Consider the following 22913-nt stretch of genomic DNA (forward strand, 5'->3'; position numbering starts at 1 on the left):
AAGCTTGAGAACCTGCTGATGGATCTCGATGGCAATCTGTGTCTAGTCGACTTTGGACTGTGTAAGGAGGGTGCCAAAGAAGGCATGCCCACCTACACCATGTGTGGCTCGCCAGAGTACATGGCACCGGAGACCATCTCTGGAACTGGCTACGGTAAGTCCGTTGATTGGTGGGCACTAGGTACTTTATTCTATGAAATGGTTATTGGATTGGTAAGTAGCGATAATCAATCATTGTTATCCTATCCTTTATTTCTCATTATTAACATCGATGTCGACATTGTTATTTATTATAGCCACCATTTTATTCTGAGGATCCACATGAAATGACAAAACTTATACTTTCAGCACCCTTGAAATTCCCACCTGGAATATCAAAGAATGCAACCAGTTTGATTTCGATGTTGTTGAATCGTGATCCATCTAGGAGATTGGGTTCCGGTGAATCCGACGTTGAGGAAATCAAATCACATCCATTCTTTAGATCTATCAACTGGACAAAAGTATTAAACAAAGAGATAGATCCTCCATTTAAACCACATCTTGTAAGTGTTGTTTGTTAACAAATTTAACAAGTTAGCTAGTTAATTAGTAGTTACTAATTTTTCATTATTATCGTTGTTTGTTTTTAGAATGGACCACTGGATCTATCTTATTTCGATCCACTTTGTACAATTCATTCATTACCAATCAATCCAAATAGCTATAATAACAATCTGTCAGAGACTGACCAGATGGCGTTCCAAGGTTTCTCTTATTCCGCTCCAGAGTTTTTCAATTTGACATCGTCCATAAGTGGAGGTGGTAATAATAGTGGTGTGGTTGGTGCAACACCAAACAGTGCAGTTTCATCACCTAGTTTAATGCGATCCAATCAGAATACACCACCAAATGTACTGCGATCGAATAATAACTCACCTATGACCATTGTACAATCAACACCACCAATCTATAGTTTTACATCGATATCACAACAACATCATCAACAACAACAACAACAATTTAACAACAGTCCATCATCGGCTCAAAGCACACCTTCTTCTCCACCACCACCGAATCCAACTATAAAACAAAACGGTAGTTGGGTACAACCTCAGTATCCACATCTTCACCAGCCACCTCCCACTGAAGCCACTCTTTACCAAACTCCAAGAACGTAGAAGATCCGCTTCAGTCAACGCCCAAACACAATTCACACTTGCATTGGGTCCAGATGATGAAGATAATTAAATCAATCAACAATCAACTAATCAATTCAATTCAATTAATTATCAATCAATCAATCCTGCAAAATATATATCAGTGTATTATAATCATGATATATACAACAACAAACAACTCCTTTGTATTCTCACGCACAAATAATAATGCCAACACAAACGTTACACTATGAAAATTGCAATTTTATAAAAATGAAAAAAATTAACAATTTCAAAAAAAAAATCACAAAAAAAAAAATTTGAATTTTTTGTTCTCTGTTGGAAGTTCTTCATTGTTATTAGTTTTTTTTTTGTTTAGGTGTATTTTATCGATTCTTAATTTTTTTACTTTAACACATAAAAAGTATTAGATTTTAGATTCATCAAAATCACTATATATATATATTAATAAACTAAATTAACTAAAGAGATTAGATTATTAAACTATTTAATATATAATAATAGTAAAAACAAACTAGAACAAGATGAGTTTAGCATTCGATGATTATGGTCGTCCTTTTATCATTATAAGAGAACAACAAGCCAAGGAGCGTTTAAAGGGTATCGAAGCGCACAAATCACATATCATGGCAGCCAAGACCATCGCTAATATAATGAAGTCGTCGCTCGGACCCAAGGGTATGGACAAGATGATCGTTTCTCCGGATGGCGACGTCACCGTTACCAATGACGGTGCCACCATTCTCGAGAACATGCAGGTCGACAATCAAATCGGAAAGTTGTTGGTACAACTCTCAAAGTCGCAGGACGACGAAATCGGTGATGGTACCACCGGTGTCGTTGTGTTGGCCGGTTCCCTCTTGGAACAGGCGGAATCGTTGATCGAGAAGGGTATCCACCCATGTCGTATCTCCGAGGGTTACGAAACCGCTTGTCGTATCGCCATCGAACATCTCCAAACCATCTCTGACCGTATCGATTTCACCAAGGAGAATTTGGAGCCATTAGTTAAAACTGCTATGACTTGTTTAGGTTCAAAGATGTAATGTATCAAATATCAACAAAATAATATACTCTACTTGTTCAAAAAAAAAAACGATTATTAATATATTGTTTATGTTGGCTATTATTATTATTTTAGTGTTAATCGTTTCCATCGTCAAATGGCAGAGATTGCAGTAAAGGCTGTATTGTCGGTTGCCGATCTCGAAAGAAAGGATGTAAACTTTGAAAATATCAAACTCGAAGGAAAGGAGGGTGGTAAACTCGAAGATACAAAGTTGATTAATGGTATTATCATTGACAAGGGTATCTCTCATCCACAGATGCCAACTGAAATTAAAGACGCAAAGATTTGTTTGTTGACATGTCCATTCGAACCACCAAAGCCAAAGACAAAGGTAATTAATTATCAATTAAACAAACAGATAGATTAGATAGATGATAATCAATATATTAACTAACTTTAATCAATATGTGTTTGTATAATAATAATCATTTTTTAGAATACATTGGAAATCACAAATGCAGAGGATTTCAAGAAATTGAGTGATCTCGAAAAACAATATTTCATTGATATGGTTCAAAAAGTAAAGGCTACTGGTGCCAATCTCGTCATTTGTCAATGGGGTTTCGATGATGAAGCCAATCATTTGTTGTTACAAAATAATTTGCCAGCCGTCAGATGGGTCGGTGGTTTGGATCTTGAAAAGATTGCTATGGCCACTGGTGGTCGTATCGTTGCTCGTTTCGAAGATGTCAGTGCCGACAAGTTGGGTCGTGCCGGTTTGGTAAGAGAAATCGGTTTCGGTACCACCAAAGATCGTTACTTGAGCATCGAACAATGTCCAAACACAAACGCTGTCACCATCTTTGTTAGAGGTGGAAATAAGATGGTATGTAGATATAGATATAGTTTGTAGATAGATAATTTATTGGAATCATAATTAAACTAAAATCATTATTATTATTTAGATTGTTGATGAAGCCAAAAGAAGTATTCATGATGCTTTGTGTGTCACTCGTAATCTCATCAGAGACAACCGTATCGTTTATGGTGGTGGTAGTGCAGAGATTAGCTGTGGATTGAAGATCTCATCAAAGGCTGACGAAATTCCAACCATTGAACAATATGCTGTCAGAGCTTTCGCTGATGCTCTCGAAGCTATTCCAATGGCTTTGGCTGAGAACAGTGGTTTACCACCAATTGAAACTTTGTCAACCATCAAGGCACAACAAGTAAAGGAGAAATCTGCTATTCTTGGTGTAGATTGTAATCTTAGAAATACAAACAGTAAGTTGAATTAAATATATATATATGTTACATGATCACTCTTCTAGCATAACTAACTAACAAAACAAACCAATCTATTATTATAAAGATATGAAAGAACAATTTGTATTCGATACTCTCCCAGGTAAAACTCAACAATTCCTTTTGGCAAATCAAGTAGTAAAGATGATATTAAAGATTGACGATATTATTAGAATTAATGCTGACGAGGAATAAATCAATAATTATTGTCATTTAAAAAATAAAAAACCAAAAAAAATACAAATATATTATACACTTGATCATAGTTCTATTCATCTTTATTTATCTTTTCAGTAGAAATAATTTCTTCTCTACAAAAGAAACAAACTTTCTTTGTCAATAGTTGTCTTGTTACGCAGTGCTGACAAGAAGAGTGTTTGCAAGGATTGAAAATGACATTGGCATCATAAGAGTAACAAATATTACAAAGATTATCCGAACCTCCAGTTGATGTATTCAATGATTTCTTTTCATCGTCCTAAAAATATTAAGTTTGTTAGTTAGAATGATTGTTTATTATTCAAATATATAAGCTCTTTCAACAAACTTACAATAATGGATTGGAAAAATTTAATGATTTCTCTTTTCTTTGGTTGTGTAAAGTCTGGACTACAATTGACATCCGTCAGCATTTGAATGACTTTGGGATTAACTTTGGTGATAGTTTGTTTCAGTGAGCAACCTTCTTTGGAACTCTTGTTTAAGAAATAAATGGATGGTAACATATTAACAAAAGTTATATAATAAACATTATCTAAAAAAAAAATAAATAAGTTGTGTTAGTTTAAATGTTGTTGGTTATAAATAAATGATTAGTTAATTAAATACCTTTAGAATTTGGATGTAATAGTAGTTTATCTAAAATATACATAATAAATTGACCTGTAATTAATAATGATGTTTCATTACCAGTGATAATATGTGGTAGATTAGTGCAAAGATAATTGAACATCTAAATTTATGATTAAAGCAAAATAGTTGTTAGTGATAATTATTTAATGTTTATAATAAATAACAACTTTTATACTTACTCTAAGTCTAAGTGGAATTTCATGTTTTGAACTAATATTTTCTGATAGATTGGAAAAGATGACATTTAAAAGTTTCAACAAGCAACTTGGATTTTGCAAACAAATCTCACGGAAATGTGTTACAAATGTATCGAATTTTCTTGTACACAAGAAGGTGAGAAGATCGACATCCATATCAGTGAGTCCTTCCAGCAGCATATGAATGAAATGGCTGAAATTTTGATGTGATGAAATGATTGGATGGAATATTTGTCTCTTTAAGAATTCACAAACAGTTTCTGTAGTTGCTTTCATAATTTCTTTAAATATATAAAGTATTAATAAATCGCTATTATAATTATTAAACTAACCAACCAACTTACCTCTATCAACAACAGATCCATGTTTTTTCAAAACCAATGCCAAAATATTGTTTGTTGTTTCAAAGTTCAAGTTTTGGAAAGTTGATTTCAGATTCCAACCAAGTAGATAGATAAAGGTTGATAGTGGTGTAAGGATGGTGTTATCATAGAGATATTCAAAAATTGGTTGTTCCAAATTCTCTGTGATCAAACCAATAGTGAATGTCAAATGTTTCCAAAGATATTCGTAGTGCTCTGACTTTTCGAGCATTTCAGTTCTCAAGTAATCCGCTTTCAATTGTGTCGCTTCTTGTGATGATTTAACTTTTTGATAATCAGCCTGAAAAAAAAAATAGAAATGAATAAATATTCTAGAATCTTTTCCAATTATTATTACTTCTATACATACATAATCAAAAGCTCTATCTAATTCTCTCTTTTCAATTTTAGATGCAGCATCTAGTTTCTGTATCAATGTTAGATATGAACAGAAACTCAGCTGTAGTAGATCTATGGAATAAAGATAGAGAGTTTGTTTCAAATCTAATTTAGGTTCACCAGATTCATCATATTCATTGATAACTATATTCTTTTTCAAATAAGAATAAACACCACCAACTCTTTGTCTTTGTGGTTCAGACTATATTAATTAATGAATAGTTAGTTAGTTAGTTAGTTATTATATATTGATATGTTGTTGTCATTGTTTACTTACGAAATAGAAAATAGAGATTGGGAATGATTTAGTATTTCTAGTATCCGATAAGTATGTATCCAAATACTCTATGATAATGAAAAACAAATTATTTAATGTAGTAATCTCTGTTTGTTCTACTAAAGTGTTTTGTGCCTATTTATTAACCATTTTAAATATTAATATCATAAAATATTGTATAAATATACATATATGTTATTAAAATAATACATACAACTCTCTTTGAATAAGTAAAAGCTTGACTAATACAATGACTTATCCACTTTAAAAAGATATCACTGCATACTTCATCATCGATAATATGTCTAAACATATCTACTTGTAATTCTCTTTCATCTTTTTTCCTACAAATAAATCTCTACAATATGTTTGTTTGTTTGTTTGTTAATTATACATATAGTTGTACAAACGTTTAAAAAACAAAGTAATTATGCTAGCATTTATAAATACTTACATTCTCTAATGTATTAGAAGCTACTGAAATTGCAGGTTGATTCTGAAGAAACTCCAAGAATATAAGTGGTCTCTGACTGAACATCAAATCCAATACATCGAATATATTTTGATAGGTAAAAAGTGAGTGTCGCAACAATGTTATTGAGACCATCGATCGCAATATCAAGAGTGGATAGAAATTAGTGGATGCTGTTTTTGTTCTATTTAGATATAAAGCTCTACTGAATAATATATTAAACAATTCTTCTGAATTAGCTTCCTATAATATTATATATTAAAGTATTATTATTATTATTAATACATTCTCATATACTTTTTATCTTTATGAGTATAAACTTTACTTACATCATTCAATTGTAATGATTCGAAAAAGGTTTGAAAGAAACTATTTGAAGTCACTGCGATATCCTCTACAATAGGATACATATATTTAAAAATACAATAGTTATTGATAGTTGGTCTTGTTATCTTTAGCAATAGGAATTTAAATAGATTTTCATAGTCTTGAAACTGTATGTATTAGATTGAGTTAGTTATGTTGTTTATATTACTACTACTTTAATTACTTATTATTACTTATTAGTTACTTACATCACTGATGACTCTTAATTTTATTAATCTATATAAACAACTATAGATGTATTTGTAACGAACTAAACGTGATGGGTTGATTTGATGTATTGGTTGTGGTTGGTCGGGACTGAGCAGTGTGAATGGCGTCGAACCAAAGTTTGGAAAACACTTTGCTTTCGGTAACATAATGATTGGAATAAAGAATATAGTTGCACCGGGTGGTACTCCTTCCAAGTTAACATTGATTTTCTGTGTCGATCGATAACTCTCTGACCAAACGGTAATCTCACGACCCTCTATATCCAACTGACACGCTACAACCTCGCCACCCATATAAAGTGTATCTATAGGTCCGACATTCTCAACATGTGCCAAAATATACTCATAATTCTCATCTTCTATTGTTCTATCATTTACTTCCTATATTGTTATAGTTAATATATATATATCAATATCAATAGATATATATTTATATATATGTTCATACATACCTGTAGAGTATAACAACATGACCAACCAACTACTAAACCGCTACGTGATAGTGCAACTTCGAATTGGTGAACACCGGTGGTTACGGGGATCAGCGGTTTGATGCTACTGTGCATCTTTTGGAGTTCCGATATCCACTCGGGGTAGAGCGGTGTATTGAATGCTTGATCCTCGTGCAGATCCGACAGGAAGTATTGACTCGGTCTGTAAGGATAGTACTTATTGAATACCAATGTGAATACGGATTCCAACGTTTCTAGACTATCGATCACCAGAGTACTGGGCAAATTCAATTGAAATATGAATCTGACCAATCGATCGAATGTAATACCCGATAGCTTCTCGTTGTTTACATTCAATTTCCCGATGAATTGACTGAGCTGTTCCTTGACACCTCTGAACTCGGTGAGCGCTGCCAGATCACCAAAGTCTTTGAGTGTGGCAGCGGCATCATCATTCTTTTCAAACCTTGATGGCTTAACAAATCCTTTATTATTTTGAAATATAACCATAACTAAATTTAATTATATATATATATTTGTTATATTTATTGATAATTATTAAATTATTAATAGAAAGTTAACTGTAATTATATAATTGAATAATTCTGATAAAAATTAAAATTAAAATTACAAAAAAGATAATTGAATTTTTTGTTTTTTTTTTTTTTTTTTTTTTGATGGTTGGTAATGACAAAACAATTACCTTAATTTTATAGCAGATTTTAATAAAATAAGAAACAAAACTTAAACAATCAAAGTTTTTTTAAAAGTTGTATGAATGGATAATAACAATATGCCTCATCATCATCAACAACATACAAATGATGTAGATAGTACACCAACTGTAAGTATTGATAATCAATATTATTATGATTTATGTTAAATACCTATTTAGAATTACTTTACTTATATATATATTACTGTTTTGTTTATTATTATTAGAATGAAGAACTAAAACAATTGGTTGACTTTTTAGATCCACTTAAAAATGATCAAATATCATCAGAGAGATTCAATGGTATGCTTTTTTTTATAGATAATAGGATCATATAATCAACCAACCAATAAGTTCATTGTTTATTAACAGTTTGATGTTTGTGTGTGTATTAAATAGCATTATCAAATTTAACACAAACAGAGCTACATAGTCAAATTAGAAAATTAGAAGAATGGGCCTATGTTTTAGGACTTCAAGAAGGTAGCTAATATTATATTATTATATATCCTACATTAATATCTTACTAATTTATATATATCTATAAAACAAACCAAATTAAGTTAAACAAATGGAAAAAGCAAAACTTTTAGGAATTTTAGCAAGTTCATCAACTAGTAGTAGTGAATAATCTAATCTTTATTCAGTAGGATTGTAACAATACATTGTAAAAGAAAAAAATAGAAAAAACAAGCAAAAGGAAATAACAAATAATGAAAATAATATATTATTTATTGTAATAATAATATTATTATTGGAATTAATTGATTTGGAATGGATTGGATAACTATCAGTTAGCCAGGTGTTATGGTAAGAATAGAATATCATCTAAATAATATTCTGTGTTGGTTGTATAGATGGTCGTTTGTAAATTAGATAGATCAACAATGGTTGTAATATTGTTGTTGAATAGAATACAATTGATTGTGAGTTGTAAACTACCGGGTCTGTGTAGTCATATATTAGAGTTGAAAACACTTGGTGGAGCATTGTGACGCTGGCGGTATTGCTATCAAAGTCGATGGCATACAACTCATACGAAACGGTCCTGTTTGGATAGGAGGTGATCTCTACAGCGTAGAGTTGTTGTCCTTGACTGTCAGTGTATGGAACGCCCACGAAAACCGAATCGAAATTGTGGTATTCTAGCATCTCGTACAAACCGTCACCAAATACATCGTAACTAGTTATTCTCCAGGAATTACCGAGCTCCGTTCTAAACAAGATGTAATAGTTACTCTTACCATCGTAACAACCAATACTTGCGTCTGTACTGACTCCAAGATCCAATGGTATCAAATTTCTATTCACACAAAACAAATTGATCAATAACAAATCAATAAATGTTAACAAAACTTCATTTTTTTTCCAAAGCTAGCTTAATATATAACATTAACAACTTACAAACTACTATTCTTGAAATCCCAATTAACGAAATAAGTTTCATTAGAACTTGTGTCTACGTATACGTTCATTACCAATTGGAGTGACGGTTCATATCCAAAAGCAGACTCCCATAATCCAAATTCTTTATCTTCAACATCTAAACCACCGATTTGTTGTGATTCCAGTGTCACATAATTGAATGAAACAATGGTCCAATTACTGTCTTGGTTAACAAGGATATTTACCTATTAAATTAAGTTAAAGTTGTTATTAAACAATCATTAATTTTAATTTCCCAATATAATAATATTTGATTTGATTTGATTTTCAATTTTCCAAACTTACAGCATCTGGATCTACAGAGTTTAGAGTAGTAATAGCTTCTTGATTAACTAAACCCGATCGAATTACCTTTCCCGTGGCAAGTGAAGTTACATTTATAATGGTATTAAAATCGGGATTATAATCCTTATAGAACCTCAACGTTAATACCACCGATGGATTCTGAGCAACAATACAAGTTGTTGTTGTTAAAATTAACAACAAGAACGATATTGATTTATGATTATTTGAATTTATCATTTATTTGTTTGTTTTAGAATATATTATTAATCAACCATCAATTGAATTCATTCCATTTTATATCATCCTACAAATTCAGAATATCGTTTTGACCATTTTGTCGGGGGGTTTAGAAACTAATCAATTAAATTTTTAGTAAAAATTAAAGTTTATATCTCCCTGTTAAAATGAAGTCAAATTCTTTTTCCCCCAAGTGGAAAAGTAAACACCAAGAAAAAATCTTCAAACAAGATAGATCAAAATATTCTTTTATGTTTTTTAAATTTTTATTTTAATAAGTCTTTATTCATGATAAATAAGATTGTATTGTAACAATATTGATATATTTGGATTAATTGGTATTGAATGGATTTGAGAACTATCAGCTAGTGTTATAGTAAGAATAGAGTAACATCTTCAGCATAATCTGTGTTGGTTGTATAGATTGTTGTTTGTAAATTAGATAGATTAATAATGGTTGTAACCAATTGTTGTTGTTGATTGATTGTATAGAATACGATAGATTGTGAGTTGGCAACTGCTGGCACCGCGTAGTAATCGGATCGAGTTGTAAAAGCTTGGTGGAGCATGATGACGTTGGCGGTATTGCTCGAGCTATCGAGGAAGATGCCATACAACTCATATATAGCGGTGCCATTCGTAAAATTAGTCACCTCTACACCGTAGAGTTGTTGTTGTTGGCTGTCCCTGTATGAAACCGCCATGAAAAACTTGTAGAAATGGTGACCTTCAAGCATCTCGTATTGCACTGGTGACAAACCCTTACCAAATATATCGTAACTTGTGATTCTCCAATTTCCAGCCTCTGGGTTAAACAAGATGTAATAGTTACCCTTACCATCGTAACAGCCAACACTATCTACTGTATTGACTCCAACATCCAATTGTATCAAATTTCTACTCACACCAATGAAGTGAAAATACAAATTAAAAAATGTTAACATTTATTATTTTTTTCCAATGTTAAGTTAACTAAAACATAAACAACTTACAAAATACTATTTTTGAAATCCCAATTAACTAAATAAAACTGATGATTGGTCGCCATAACGCTCATCACTAATTGGAGTGATGGTTCATATCCCAATGAAGATGTACTGAATCCAAAGCTTTTACTAGTAGTGAGTTCAGCTACTTTTTGTGATTCCAAAGTTATATAATTAAAAGAAATAAGACTCCAATTACCACTATCAGCTAAGAGATTTACCTATTAAATTGATTTAAGTTGGGATCAACTATCAATTTCCAATTATAAATACAATTTCTTTTGAATTTCTAAACACTTACAGTGTCGGGATCGACAGAGTTTAGAGCTGCAAAAGCTTCAAGATTTACTAAACCCGACGATCGAATTACGTTTCCAGTTGCTAATGAAGTTACATTTATATCGGTATTATGGTGATAATTCGGTCTGATGGATAAAACCATTGATGGATTTCGAGCAATAATTGAAGTTGTTGTACATAATATCGAATTCATTCATTTCAAGTATGGATTGTTGGCATCTATGACTGTTTCTCATCAAAAATGGTCACAATAACATCAACATGATTTATTGTTTTTCTACTTTTTTTTTTTTAATAAGTTTTATTGAATAAAATTATTATTGTTAACTTTTTTAAAAAAGAAAAGAAAACAAATAATAAATATTTATTAGATATATTATAATAATTATAAATTGACATTTTATGGTAAGAACATTGAAACATCTTTGTTATAGAAATCTGTCGAGGTTGGATAAACTGTTGTTTGTAAATTAGCTAGCCGTACAACAGTTGTAACCAATCTTTGACGTTCATCAATAGTATAGAATACAATTGATTGGGAGTTGGTAACGAATGGTGTCAATCGGGAATCATAGTCAGTGGAATATACTTCGTGGAGAAAGGTGGTTGTGGCGGTACTGCTTGAGCTATCGAGCTCGATTGCATACAACGTATATACGGTCGTGTCATTCACCAAAGTAACGATCTCTACACCATAGAGTTGTTCAACTTGGTTGTTGGAGTATGAAACAGCGCTGAAAATACTGTAGAAAAACTGATTTTTCGAGTTTAGCAACACATATTGAACTGGCGACAAACCTTTTCCAAAGATATCGTAACTGATGATAGTAGAATTTTTGTTTCTCTCACCAAACACTATATAATAATTACTCTTTCCATCGTAACAACCGACAGCAGTATCTGGTGTTACTTGAGCACCAACATCCAATGGCAATACATTCCTATTGTTTTAAAATATCAAATATCGTTAATAAAACTATTCATATTTTTTTAATAGTGTTTGTTATAGTTTAAATTAAGACTTACAAAATATTATTTTTGAAATCCCAACTAATGAAATTAAGTTGCTCATTTGTTGCTTCAAGGTTCATTACCAATTCGAGAGATGGTTCATATCCAAATGAGTTTGCTTGGAATCCAAAAGATTTTATATCTAAGTACTCACCAACTTGTTGTGTTTCAAAAGTTTGATAGTTGAAAGTAAAAAGCACAAAATTTAGATTTTGAAGTCCAAAAATCATTACCTATAAAAACAATTAATTTATTTACAAAATTAGTTCTCTTTTACAATTAAATATTATTTCTTCTTGCTAAATTGATCAAACCTACAGTATTTTCAACTCCAGAAGGAAGTGCAGAGTAAACAAGATTATTAACTAAACCAGAACCAACAACATCGCCACCATCAAGTGAAGTAACATTTATATTTGTTTGAGAACTGAAGGAAGAATATCGTAGTGTCAATACTTCTGATGGGCTTAGAGATGTAATAGCAGTGGTTGCAAAAACTAACAACAACAAAGTTGTTTTGAAATAGGTATAATTAAACATTTTATTGATCGTGAGAGAGATAGATATATTTCAGTTATTTGTTTGATTTGAATAGTTAAAAATGCTTGATTTACTTTAAATTCAGTTCTCTTTATATTCAGTGTCTCCCGAAATATCAAAGATATTCTTTGATAAGATTTATTTTACTGATTTAATAATTGTTTGATTAATCAATCTTTTGATTCAAGGTGTCGTTTGCAAATAAAAAAAATCTTTGGTTTTGGAAAAACCCGTAGATCTTTTGGAATTTTTTTTTCACTTTTCACGAATTTAGTATGGTGGACAGTGAAATATCGCAAGGTGGGAAAAACAAAATTTTGAATGGATGATAAAAGATTGTGTAAATTGGTCAAAAAATGAAACACAAAAACAACAATAATAATAATAATAATAATAAAGAAAAAGCCAGATTTTTAAGATTTTAGGTTGTCTACAAAGATATATTCTTATTCAAAACAATTATATAAACAAATTGGGTTATTTATAACGACATAGATCAATTACACGAGTATTCTATAGATATTTATTAATAAATTTGATTCAACTTTTCAAAAGATATTAATGTTATGACAAACATGAGAAGGATATGAAATTGTTTGCCTTCTTTAAAATAAAATTTAAATTTTTTATTGAATTTATACAATTTATTAAATAAGAGCTAGCTTATCATCTTGTCTTTCAACTTATAACAAGTCCAAGTATCAAATAAGAAAGAACCACCATTATTCTTGGTTCTTTATTGATAGGATTTGATTGCAAAACAATTAAATACAATTTTCGTTGTTACTTGTGGAAGCATAATTAAATTGTCAATGGTGTTTGTTATTTGATTATATCTATAATGGTCATCTATTTATTAATAGTTATTATTTTTTAACTAATGTATAAATAAAACCACCAATACCGAGCAATACGCAAATAAGAATTACATCAATAATGAATCTATCGGCTTTACGCACATCTTTGATCATTTTAGCAAGTCTATTATTGATTGTTTCCAATTTATCATTGAGATTGTCTGTTCTAATGATGAGACCATCCGCGATTTGACCTTGTTCTTTTGCAACAATACCCATCTTCTTTGCAATCTCTCCAGCCTCTGCAATATGACCTGATAGAATATCCAATCCTTTATCCTATAATGTTAAATAAATATAGAGTTAAGAATTAGTAACAATATAGATTATTGACTAATCTTATCTTATGTTATCTTTACATACAATTTCAGCATCATTTACTCTCAATTCTCTAAACTTTTCGTTATCGATATCAGGCAGCTCTTTGATTCCCGATGATGTAGTTTCCATCGGGATGAACTTGTTTGAGTCACCTCCACGCTTCTTGTTGATAAGATCCAACTGGTTGATGTGTGACCACACCAGTTCGCAATCTTCCTTCTCGAGCTCCAACTCTTTCAATTTCTCAGGGTTCTCTTTCTGTTTACTATTGTATTTCTCTTGCTTTTTGTTGTACATTCTCTGTAGTTTTTTGGCATCTGACTTGATATCGATGATCGCTCTTCTGATTTGATGTGAAAGATCCACATTTCTAACTGATCTCAGTATATTAATCTCAGTTTCATCTCTTTCTACAATCAACTGTTATTTATTATTAATAAAACTGTGCTGTTAATATCACTATAACATCACCTTTAATCCCATCCAATCTAAAAGTAAAGCATAGTAAAGAAAAGAATAGAACATATCATTACTTGTTTAAATTCCTTTAATATCTAAACCAATCTTTCTTCTTAACAATGTAAAGGCATCTGCATCACCTTCATTTAACAATTTTTTATTCTTTTCTTTAGCATCTACACATTCTTTTTGAATCTTTTCCACTCTTCTAATTAATGAATTCATTTTTCAGTAAAAGTTTTAATATTATTTTTTTTTTTTAATTTAATTTTTATTTCTTTATTTATATTTATATTTTAAATAAATAATTTGTTTTATTAATAGACTTTTTATCATATGATACAATGTTTATATATATTTTATTTTTTAATATCCCTCATTTCGAACACTGGTAGATTCTAAGAACTTCTTTACCACATGTCTTTTGGTGACAAAAAAAATAATTTATTGAAATATTTTTCTTTGAATAATAAAATAAACAAAATCATAAGTGTATAATAAAATATGATTATTTTACTATCCTCAACTCTTTTAAATGATTGGAACGATAATCATTTTTTATTATATATTCAAATCTTTTTTATCTATGTGACCAACGGCTTTCTTATTTACAGTTTTTTTTATCTATTATTTTATTTTGTGATATTATATCAATAAACAAGCATGTATATACACCACAGCTGACTCCATCTGTTTGTTTGACAAAGTTTTTCACCATTTCTTCACTACAATTCCATCCATACACTTCAGAAAAGTAAGTACTTCTTAACATTGTCTTTAATAATGTTGTAGCTTTCGAGATGCAAGCTACAATATAAATTCAACATGTATTGTTTGTCGTCGTTGCTTGTCTTGTTCAACACTACCAATATACAATGATTGACTCCATCCTTAGTTGTATCACACAGTACAGATCGTTTCTGCGACGCAAGAGAAACAATAATAGGAAAACATACATTTGATACAATGTTTATCCTCACCGTTTACTTACTTTAGGATTATCTTTCAAATTTTTAGCTACCATTTCCTGTACCTCTTTAATAGGATCAATGTAAACTCCATAGCACTCCTTTCCATATTTACTTTCAATCAAGTTTAGCTGTTTGAATTTCTCAAACTTTGCTATCAACTGAGATGTACGTTGAAGATCCAGGAAGTTGCAATGTTCTCTGAGAGACTTCTTTTGCTTGTTCCTCAACACACGATTAATAACTTTACTGAACAGGTCTATGTAGAATTGATCTGTAATGTGCATTCTATCTTGGTCAAACAACTTTTTGTCGTCTGCACTCGATCGATTCCTTGGTACCAAGTAAAAACATGTCTCGTAATGACCTCTCTTTGCTTGACATGGGTTTCTTGCAGTGTTTACAAGTATATTTGGTTTTATCTTTGCCACTTCTGGATCGCTTCTCACAAGTGTGAATCCCACCCTCTTGGAAATGACAAGCTGACTCGATATCAGGCAGCTCTTTGATTCCGATCATTATTGATCCGAAAATGCATTAGTAGCAGTAGTAATATCATATTTATTTAATCACCGCTTAAAATCATACAATATTAGAAAGAAAAGAATTACAGAACATGATGGACTATCTGATAAATTTGAATTCTTTTCAGCCCATTGTGATTGCTGGCTATCGAATTTTCAAAAGAGTAATCATTGAGTCGCTCACTGTACAATCTATCATCTATGATAGTCATCGAGATAATATTGAAAGTAATCTTGAAACGTAAGTTAATTCTCTTGAAGAAATGAAATTACTACTTTTTAAAAGATAAGATAAGATAAGATTTGTTATAATAATTTGTAAAAAAATAAATAATCAAAAACAATATATAAAAGAGATATACACTGTGTAGATAGATAATTTACATTTTATTTGCTAAAGTTTACATTCGCTATTGTAATTAATTAATTAACTAATCTCTTGTAGGATTAAAGATAGACTATATATACAGTTATGGTTGTTAAAAAATAAATCAATAAATATATTTAAGATTGAAAGTATTATTCTCCAATATCTCTTTGATGACACCCAAACTTGATAGATTTTCATTATTGTAAATTTCATCCATATAGCTATCTAATTAGTAATATCACAATAATAATAATATCACTATAATAAGAACAAATATCCAAGTTTAGTGCTAAATTATAAAAAAAAGTGAAAAAAAAAATTTCATTGAAAAAGGTTGATCAAGCTCAGTCTTGGTATGATCAAGCTCGGTCTTGGTATGATCAAGCTCGGTGTCCGTATGATTAAGTTTAGCCTGAAGCTCGTTGACCAGATTTACATTATTATTTACTAGAGTTATTGAATTGTTGATAATATTAATTTGAATATTGTTTTGAAAAGTTGATAGTTTAGTTGAGCTTAGAATAACTTCTTGGCTTATATTATTATTGGTTATACATGTGATGTTATGAAGGGTATTGGTTCTAATATTTTAGACAATTGTTGGTGCATGTTTGTTTTTTGTTGGAGTTGACTTGTGGCAAGGCTTTCGATGAGTTGATATCGAAGTTTAGTTAATTTGAAACTGTCAATTTGGTCACCCGATCTTTTCTATTAAATTTAATTATATTAGATAACATTAAATTGTTGCTATACATAACCTATTTACTTACAACACAATTAAAGCATAATTTTGATTTTGGCACCGATAGGCTACTTGAATCCAAATTGGATCGATATTAAACTGATTTGAATAACATTTGTATGGATCATCATCCGAATGCCTAATCACTTGTTTATCTATTTCAAATTGAGCAGAATTGTTATCTAACAAAACATATTCTAAATTAAATATTTGTTTAAGCAGATCCCAATCACTCTTGCTTACATATGCATGATAGGTCATTCTAATAGATAACTTTACTCTCAATACGATAAGATTCTGCGAAAAGCAAGAATGTCTTACTAAAAGTCCTTCTTTACAGTAAGTCCAATAATTAAATTGGAGCCGTAAAGAGGTTATTATTTAGCTATGACAATCAAGTGAAGTGAAGCAATAAATGACTATTATCGTACTTTCAAATATGGTTCTATATTATATACATGTATAATAAAAATTATATTTTTGATGTGATAAAAAAAGTTTAACATATTTGATATTTTAAAACAATAGGAATGTATTGCCATTGTATGTTGGTGCTCAAGTAACACCAGATACTGCTGTCGGTTGTTACGATGGAAAGAGTAATTATTATATAGTGTTTCGTGAGAGAAACAAAAATTCTACTATCATCAGTTACGATGTCTTTGGAAAAGGTTTGTCGCCAGTTCAATATGTGTTGCTAAACTCGAAAAATCAGTTTTTCTACAGTATGAAACAGCGCTGAAAATACTGTAGAAAACTCCAACAACTAAGTTGAACAACTCTATGGTGTAGAGATCGTTACTTTGGTGAATGACACGACCTTATATACGTTGTATGCAATCGAACTCGATACCTCAAGCAGTAACGCCACAACCACCTATCTCCACGAAGTATATTCCACTGGCTATGATTCCCGATTGACACCATTCGTTACCAACTCCCAATCAATTGTATTCTATACTATTGATGACCGTCAAAGATTGGTTACAACTGTTGTACGGCTCGCTAATTTACAAACAACAGTTTATCCAACCTCGACAGATTTCTATAACAAAGATGTTTCAATGTTCTTACCATAAAAAGTCAAATTCTAATTATTATAATATACACAACAATTTTCTTTTTGCTCCAAAAGTGAAATCGTAATGTAAAAAAAAGATTGTGAAAAAATGAATGAAAAAAATAGTCACACTTGGGTTAACAAATAAGTTAGAGCCTATGGTAGTTAATGATTACCACCATGTGGGTGCTCTACTGGGTTCATAGCAAAACCACGTACCTTTGGCCAGTTACAACTTTATCTTTATTGATTTCTTTTTTGATTCTTAACATTATCTATAATAATAATTAATATCATTAAATATTAAATGATGTTTAAACATCTTAGAATTAAACACTTTAAAGATTATAATAAAGAAAACAAAATGAATAAATAAAATAAAAAGAGTAGTGTATTCATTAATTTTTAAACATCCTTTTATTGTTTATTGTAAAGCACCTTTCTGTGAGTTTAATCATCAGAAACCTTTCCTCTCAATCTACCGGTACGTCTGGCAGCAATAAGACCGACCTTCTTACCAGCTGGATCATCTCTCTTGGTAGTAGAGGCATGACCAATGTGTTGATGGTTACCACCACCATGGGGATGCTCTACTGGGTTCATAGCAACACCACGTACCTTTGGCCAGTTATTCTTCTTAACTCTGTGAATTTTTTGAAAAAAGTGGTAAAAAAATAAATAATTAATATTTTGTGTGAAATGAATGTTAAAAAAAATGTGTTGATTTACATACCTGTATTTGTGGAATGCACGACCAGCCTTCAAGATTGGCTTGTCAATACGACCACCACCAGAGACGATACCGATCATAGCACGACAGGTGGAGGCGATGTTCTTCTTGGCACCGGATGGCAACTTGATACGGGTGATACCGTCGTCGGTGTTGTGAGAGACGATGGTGGCGTAGTTACCGGAGCAACGGGCGATGGCACCGCAGTCACCAACACGCTCTTCCAAGTTACAGACGATGGTACCTTCTGGCAACTTACCGACTGGCAAGATGTTACCGATGGTCAAGGTAGCCTTCTTACCGGCAAAGACGAATTGACCGGTGTACATACCTTCTGGGGCAATGAACAATTGCTTGTCTTGCTTGAAGGATGAGGTATCTCTGAAGACGACACGGGCCAATGGAGCACCTCTACCTGGATCGTGGATGATCTCACTGACGACACCCTTGATGTAACCGTTACGCTCGGCATAGTCGAGGGCACGGAAGGATGGAGCACCCTTACGGTGGTGGGTGTGGGCACCAAAAACTGATCCGGCTTTACCCTTTCTTTGAGCTATGATAATAATTAATTATTAGTTTCTAATCTTATGTATTTTTGTTTTTTTTTTTTTTTTCATATTAAAATAATTATTTTATTCTATTCTATCATTTTTATAGAGTTATTGATTTATTATTGTTAATTGATTATTTTGATTATTATTATTATTGTCGTTTATTCAATTATTTTTTTCTGGAGATAATTATTATTTGTTTTCGAAAATACGAAAAAAAAAAAAAAGTGAAAATTTTAATTTTTTTTTGTTTCACGTGAACGATGATCTACGAGAATAACTGATAGAGATACGATATGATATGTGATATAACTTGAAACCTTGAATCATAATCATAGTTTATCTATGAATAATTTTCATTATCTATATCTGAAATCTAAATCAAATTATCTGTATTTCATTTCATTTTAATTTTTCATATTTTCAATTACTAAAATCTAAAATATATCTGTACTAACTAACTAACTGTAAAGTAAACTAAATAGACATATCTTATATAATAATTTGTTTAGTAGTAGTGTAGAGTAGGTATATACATAAATATAACTTATATAAATATTATTTATATCTAATATTATTTTTCTAAATATATCAAACTCTGATCTATATTATTATTCTGTTTATTATTGTTGTGATGATGATTATTGATTGATAGAATAATTATTATTAATTATTTTATTTTTTATAGTGATAAAATACCTCTAATGATACGACCCATGTTAACAACAAATAGGATGAAGGAGTTGAAAGAGAAAAAAAAAAATCGACTCTAGTTGCGCATCACTTTAGTTGTGTGACATCCAGCCACTGAAAATTTTTTTTAAAAAAAAATTAAAAAATATTCATAAAAAATAAAAAAATTAAAAAAAATTCTTTTTTCTCTCGCTCTTCTGGCTTTCCAAACATAACTTTTACAAAGCTATGTAAGAGACTTTTGATTCAAATTTTTAAATTTAAAAAAATTAACGAATTCCATTGAACTAAGTAATATTATAACAGATTTGAGTAGATGGAGACTGACAATAATGACTAAAATTAATATGATAAATAATTTGATAAATAATTTATTTTGTTACTTTTTAATTTGATTTTCAATGAAATAATAATAATATTACAAAAAATATATTTAAAATAATAAAATAAAGATATTATGTAAATTCATGAAAATATATTTCTGGTTATTAAAGTTAATTGATGATAATAGATCTATTATTTAATATGATATAAAGAAATAAAATATTGTTTTACTTGATTCTCTTTGTTGTTTTTGTTATTACCAACAAACCACCCACTTTAATTAATTGGTTTTTTGTTCACACTAATTTGACCAAGAAAATTCAATAGATAGATATTTTTGGTTTTTTTTTTTCTCTTTCCAAATAGTTATTTTGCAAATTTTAAAGAAGTTGTTGCATAAATTTCAGGGTTAATAATAACAAACAACAACAGTAATATCAATCAAATATATATTTTGTAATTATAATTTTTTTTATTTTAAAAAACAACAACAACAATAAAGAATGAGTCATTCAAGTGGTATCGCTGCTTCACCAGCTTTAATTAGTACATTCGGTGATGCAAATTTAAATAACACACGTTTCATTAAAGTTTCAATTCAAGATGGTAATAGCAACAACAACAACAATAACAATAACAATGTAATAATAAAACAATGAACTAGTTCTAACACAAACGTTTTGTATTTGGGTGTTTATTATTATTATTATAGAGGTTTTGGTTGCTGTATCTACTGTTGATATCGATGGAACTTTTGAATCTGGTAAATAGAATGAATAGAATCAATCAATGAATGTTTTAGAGAATTTGATATTTATTCATATTGTTATTATTATTATTATCTCTATAGATTTGGATAAAGTACCAACTTTATTGGAAAAGGATCATGCTTGTTATGTTTTAGCAAAGACTGATGAAAAGAGTATTGAATTGAGTGGAAACAATTGGGTATTCATGTTTTACGTTCCAGATATTGCCAAGGTTCGTGAGAAGATGACTTATGCTTCGACTCGTGCCAACTTAAAGAAGGAATTGGGATCATCTCATTTCGTAGACGAAATCTATTCATCCAATCAAGTAAGTGTTAACACTTATTATATTATTATTATTATGAATTACTCTTAACATCATAAGCATATGTTAATTACTAAACAAATGATAATTATTATTATTATAATAGAGTGATTTCACATCGAAAGGATATAAAGCACATAAAGTACATCAAGGTTCATCTGCACCATTGACTTGGGAGGAACAACAGAGAGCCGACGAGCGTGAAGGTGGTCTATTTGTTGGTGGCGGTGGTATGTATGTACACGGTGTCGCTTTCCCAGTGGAGGAGCGTGCCGTCGCTGCCATCGGTGAGCTGCTCTCGGGTAGCGTCAACTACGTTGCGCTCTCCATTAACATTGCCGACGAGAAGATCGTCTTCCAGTCGTCGTCGAGCATCGATATCGAGCAACTCTCGACCAAGGTGCCACTGGACGAACCACGTTTCCACTTTTTCCGTTATGCACACGAGCACGAAGGTGAACAGTTGAACACCCTCATCTATGTATTCTCGTGTCCCGACGGTTCGAACGGCACCAAGAGTGCACCGGTCAAGATGAGAATGTTGTACTCTTCGAGCAAAGCCAACGTCGAGTCACTCGTCACCAGACAAAACACCAAAGTCGATCTCAAGCTCGAAGTAAACAACGGTAGCGAACTCTCAAAGTCTGCAATCGACAGCGAATTGCACCCACCAAAACCAGAAGAAAAGAAGTCTTTTGCCAAGCCAACTCGTCCAGGTGCTGGTTCACGTAAACTTATCAAATAATAATTTTGTTAACAAAACTAATTAACAAAAAACAAAACAACAACAACAACAAAGTTTAAGAATGTAATAATTATAAACAAACAACAAACAAACAACAAACAACAAATAATAATGATATCATTTATGTATTTAAATTATAAAATAAATTAAAAATTTATTAAAAAAACTACTAATCTTTTCTTTTCTTTTCTTTATTTATTTTCACCTGATGTATATAAAGTTAAACCATGCAAAGTTGGTATAACTTCTTTTAGAACCGAATTTACTTGTCTATGTTGATTGAGTGTATTCTTATTATTAAATTCTTTAGATATAATTTCTATTCTATACATTGATCCACATCCACCTATTTATTAATTATTTTTAAAAAAACATTAATTGAATGAACACTTATCAATATCACATATAAATGAAATAGTAATATTTACCAGACATATCAATTACTTTCAATGAAGAAGGTTTCAATGAATCAGATAATAAATTATGAATCATTTTACCCTTTGTATCAAGAACGATCTCTTCATCTTGATTGTCTACATTCGTTGAAAACAATCGATTCGAAACAAATAAACGACTACTACTATTACTGCTGTTTAACAATAAAGATGATGATCTATTATTAAAACTTAAACCATTCTTTATAATTAATCTATTCAGTGTCGATTGCATTGCTATTTAATTAACACCAACAACAACACAACATTAATCAAATCAAATCAGAATTTTCTTTTGATCATTACACTTTTCATTTTTTGTTGGCTGAAAAACCAAAAAAATATCAAAAATTTAAAAAAGATTTAATATTATATGATATGAAACATACCTTTATTTGCTATTATTAATTAATTAGTTAGTTTAGTTATTATTTATTATTAGTTAGTTGTTTTGTTT

The 22913-nt window shown here is 30.6% G+C and overlaps 15 protein-coding genes across 15 annotated transcripts; 5 read left to right on the forward strand and 10 right to left on the reverse strand.

Annotated features, from left to right (window-relative positions):
* Positions 1 to 99: 99 nt before the first annotated feature.
* On the forward strand, positions 100 to 1160 carry PPL_06658 (putative protein serine/threonine kinase; the record flags this gene model as incomplete). The annotated part of the gene is made up of 3 exons (XM_020577512.1): positions 100 to 213; positions 297 to 545; positions 633 to 1160. The coding sequence occupies 3 exons, from the start codon at positions 100 to 102 to the stop codon at positions 1158 to 1160; spliced, it is 891 nt and encodes a 296-aa protein (XP_020431960.1).
* A 524-nt stretch (positions 1161 to 1684) lies between these two features.
* On the forward strand, positions 1685 to 3669 carry cct5 (T-complex protein 1 subunit epsilon; the record flags this gene model as incomplete). The annotated part of the gene is made up of 5 exons (XM_020577513.1): positions 1685 to 2202; positions 2302 to 2560; positions 2666 to 3055; positions 3135 to 3453; positions 3542 to 3669. The coding sequence occupies 5 exons, from the start codon at positions 1685 to 1687 to the stop codon at positions 3667 to 3669; spliced, it is 1614 nt and encodes a 537-aa protein (XP_020431961.1).
* Positions 3670 to 3742: 73 nt separating this feature from the next.
* Positions 3743 to 7591, reverse strand: PPL_06660 (uncharacterized protein; the record flags this gene model as incomplete). Its single annotated transcript, XM_020577514.1, has 12 exons — positions 3743 to 3952; positions 4026 to 4228; positions 4303 to 4426; positions 4506 to 4804; positions 4868 to 5186; positions 5256 to 5486; positions 5562 to 5696; positions 5776 to 5919; positions 6016 to 6276; positions 6363 to 6527; positions 6609 to 7010; positions 7082 to 7591. The coding sequence occupies 12 exons, from the start codon at positions 7589 to 7591 to the stop codon at positions 3743 to 3745; spliced, it is 3003 nt and encodes a 1000-aa protein (XP_020431962.1).
* Positions 7592 to 7874: 283 nt separating this feature from the next.
* Positions 7875 to 8287, forward strand: PPL_06661 (uncharacterized protein; the record flags this gene model as incomplete). Its single annotated transcript, XM_020577515.1, has 3 exons — positions 7875 to 7925; positions 8024 to 8099; positions 8196 to 8287. The coding sequence occupies 3 exons, from the start codon at positions 7875 to 7877 to the stop codon at positions 8285 to 8287; spliced, it is 219 nt and encodes a 72-aa protein (XP_020431963.1).
* A 337-nt stretch (positions 8288 to 8624) lies between these two features.
* On the reverse strand, positions 8625 to 9764 carry PPL_06662 (uncharacterized protein; the record flags this gene model as incomplete). Its single annotated transcript, XM_020577516.1, has 3 exons — positions 8625 to 9099; positions 9201 to 9427; positions 9528 to 9764. The coding sequence occupies 3 exons, from the start codon at positions 9762 to 9764 to the stop codon at positions 8625 to 8627; spliced, it is 939 nt and encodes a 312-aa protein (XP_020431964.1).
* A 371-nt stretch (positions 9765 to 10135) lies between these two features.
* On the reverse strand, positions 10136 to 11243 carry PPL_06663 (uncharacterized protein; the record flags this gene model as incomplete). Its single annotated transcript, XM_020577517.1, has 3 exons — positions 10136 to 10619; positions 10757 to 10971; positions 11052 to 11243. 3 exons carry the CDS (start codon positions 11241 to 11243, stop codon positions 10136 to 10138), a joined length of 891 nt encoding a protein of 296 aa, XP_020431965.1.
* A 207-nt stretch (positions 11244 to 11450) lies between these two features.
* On the reverse strand, positions 11451 to 12601 carry PPL_06664 (uncharacterized protein; the record flags this gene model as incomplete). The annotated part of the gene is made up of 3 exons (XM_020577518.1): positions 11451 to 11991; positions 12077 to 12294; positions 12380 to 12601. The coding sequence occupies 3 exons, from the start codon at positions 12599 to 12601 to the stop codon at positions 11451 to 11453; spliced, it is 981 nt and encodes a 326-aa protein (XP_020431966.1).
* A 477-nt stretch (positions 12602 to 13078) lies between these two features.
* On the reverse strand, positions 13079 to 14147 carry PPL_06665 (SNARE domain-containing protein; the record flags this gene model as incomplete). Its single annotated transcript, XM_020577519.1, has 4 exons — positions 13079 to 13114; positions 13531 to 13737; positions 13822 to 13938; positions 14046 to 14147. 4 exons carry the CDS (start codon positions 14145 to 14147, stop codon positions 13079 to 13081), a joined length of 462 nt encoding a protein of 153 aa, XP_020431967.1.
* Positions 14148 to 14316: 169 nt separating this feature from the next.
* On the reverse strand, positions 14317 to 14463 carry PPL_06666 (uncharacterized protein; the record flags this gene model as incomplete). Its single annotated transcript, XM_020577520.1, has 1 exon — positions 14317 to 14463. The coding sequence occupies one exon, from the start codon at positions 14461 to 14463 to the stop codon at positions 14317 to 14319; it is 147 nt and encodes a 48-aa protein (XP_020431968.1).
* Positions 14464 to 14799: 336 nt separating this feature from the next.
* PPL_06667 (uncharacterized protein) lies at positions 14800 to 16298 on the reverse strand (the record flags this gene model as incomplete). The annotated part of the gene is made up of 4 exons (XM_020577521.1): positions 14800 to 14862; positions 15230 to 15650; positions 15795 to 15834; positions 16199 to 16298. The coding sequence occupies 4 exons, from the start codon at positions 16296 to 16298 to the stop codon at positions 14800 to 14802; spliced, it is 624 nt and encodes a 207-aa protein (XP_020431969.1).
* An 85-nt stretch (positions 16299 to 16383) lies between these two features.
* On the reverse strand, positions 16384 to 17103 carry PPL_06668 (uncharacterized protein; the record flags this gene model as incomplete). Its single annotated transcript, XM_020577522.1, has 3 exons — positions 16384 to 16389; positions 16537 to 16633; positions 16871 to 17103. The coding sequence occupies 3 exons, from the start codon at positions 17101 to 17103 to the stop codon at positions 16384 to 16386; spliced, it is 336 nt and encodes a 111-aa protein (XP_020431970.1).
* A 126-nt stretch (positions 17104 to 17229) lies between these two features.
* Positions 17230 to 17921, forward strand: PPL_06669 (uncharacterized protein; the record flags this gene model as incomplete). Its single annotated transcript, XM_020577523.1, has 3 exons — positions 17230 to 17240; positions 17371 to 17513; positions 17614 to 17921. The coding sequence occupies 3 exons, from the start codon at positions 17230 to 17232 to the stop codon at positions 17919 to 17921; spliced, it is 462 nt and encodes a 153-aa protein (XP_020431971.1).
* A 431-nt stretch (positions 17922 to 18352) lies between these two features.
* rpl8 (uL2 family ribosomal protein) lies at positions 18353 to 19904 on the reverse strand (the record flags this gene model as incomplete). Its single annotated transcript, XM_020577524.1, has 3 exons — positions 18353 to 18545; positions 18636 to 19188; positions 19886 to 19904. 3 exons carry the CDS (start codon positions 19902 to 19904, stop codon positions 18353 to 18355), a joined length of 765 nt encoding a protein of 254 aa, XP_020431972.1.
* Positions 19905 to 20706: 802 nt separating this feature from the next.
* Positions 20707 to 22022, forward strand: twfA (twinfilin; the record flags this gene model as incomplete). Its single annotated transcript, XM_020577525.1, has 4 exons — positions 20707 to 20809; positions 20916 to 20966; positions 21054 to 21280; positions 21384 to 22022. 4 exons carry the CDS (start codon positions 20707 to 20709, stop codon positions 22020 to 22022), a joined length of 1020 nt encoding a protein of 339 aa, XP_020431973.1.
* A 191-nt stretch (positions 22023 to 22213) lies between these two features.
* PPL_06672 (BolA family protein) lies at positions 22214 to 22771 on the reverse strand (the record flags this gene model as incomplete). Its single annotated transcript, XM_020577526.1, has 3 exons — positions 22214 to 22368; positions 22451 to 22658; positions 22763 to 22771. 3 exons carry the CDS (start codon positions 22769 to 22771, stop codon positions 22214 to 22216), a joined length of 372 nt encoding a protein of 123 aa, XP_020431974.1.
* Positions 22772 to 22913: the final 142 nt, after the last annotated feature.

The sequence above is a fragment of the Heterostelium album genome, assembly GCF_000004825.1.
Source record: "Heterostelium album PN500 unplaced genomic scaffold PPL_scaffold6, whole genome shotgun sequence".
NCBI classification, from domain to species: domain Eukaryota; phylum Evosea; class Eumycetozoa; order Acytosteliales; family Acytosteliaceae; genus Heterostelium; species Heterostelium album.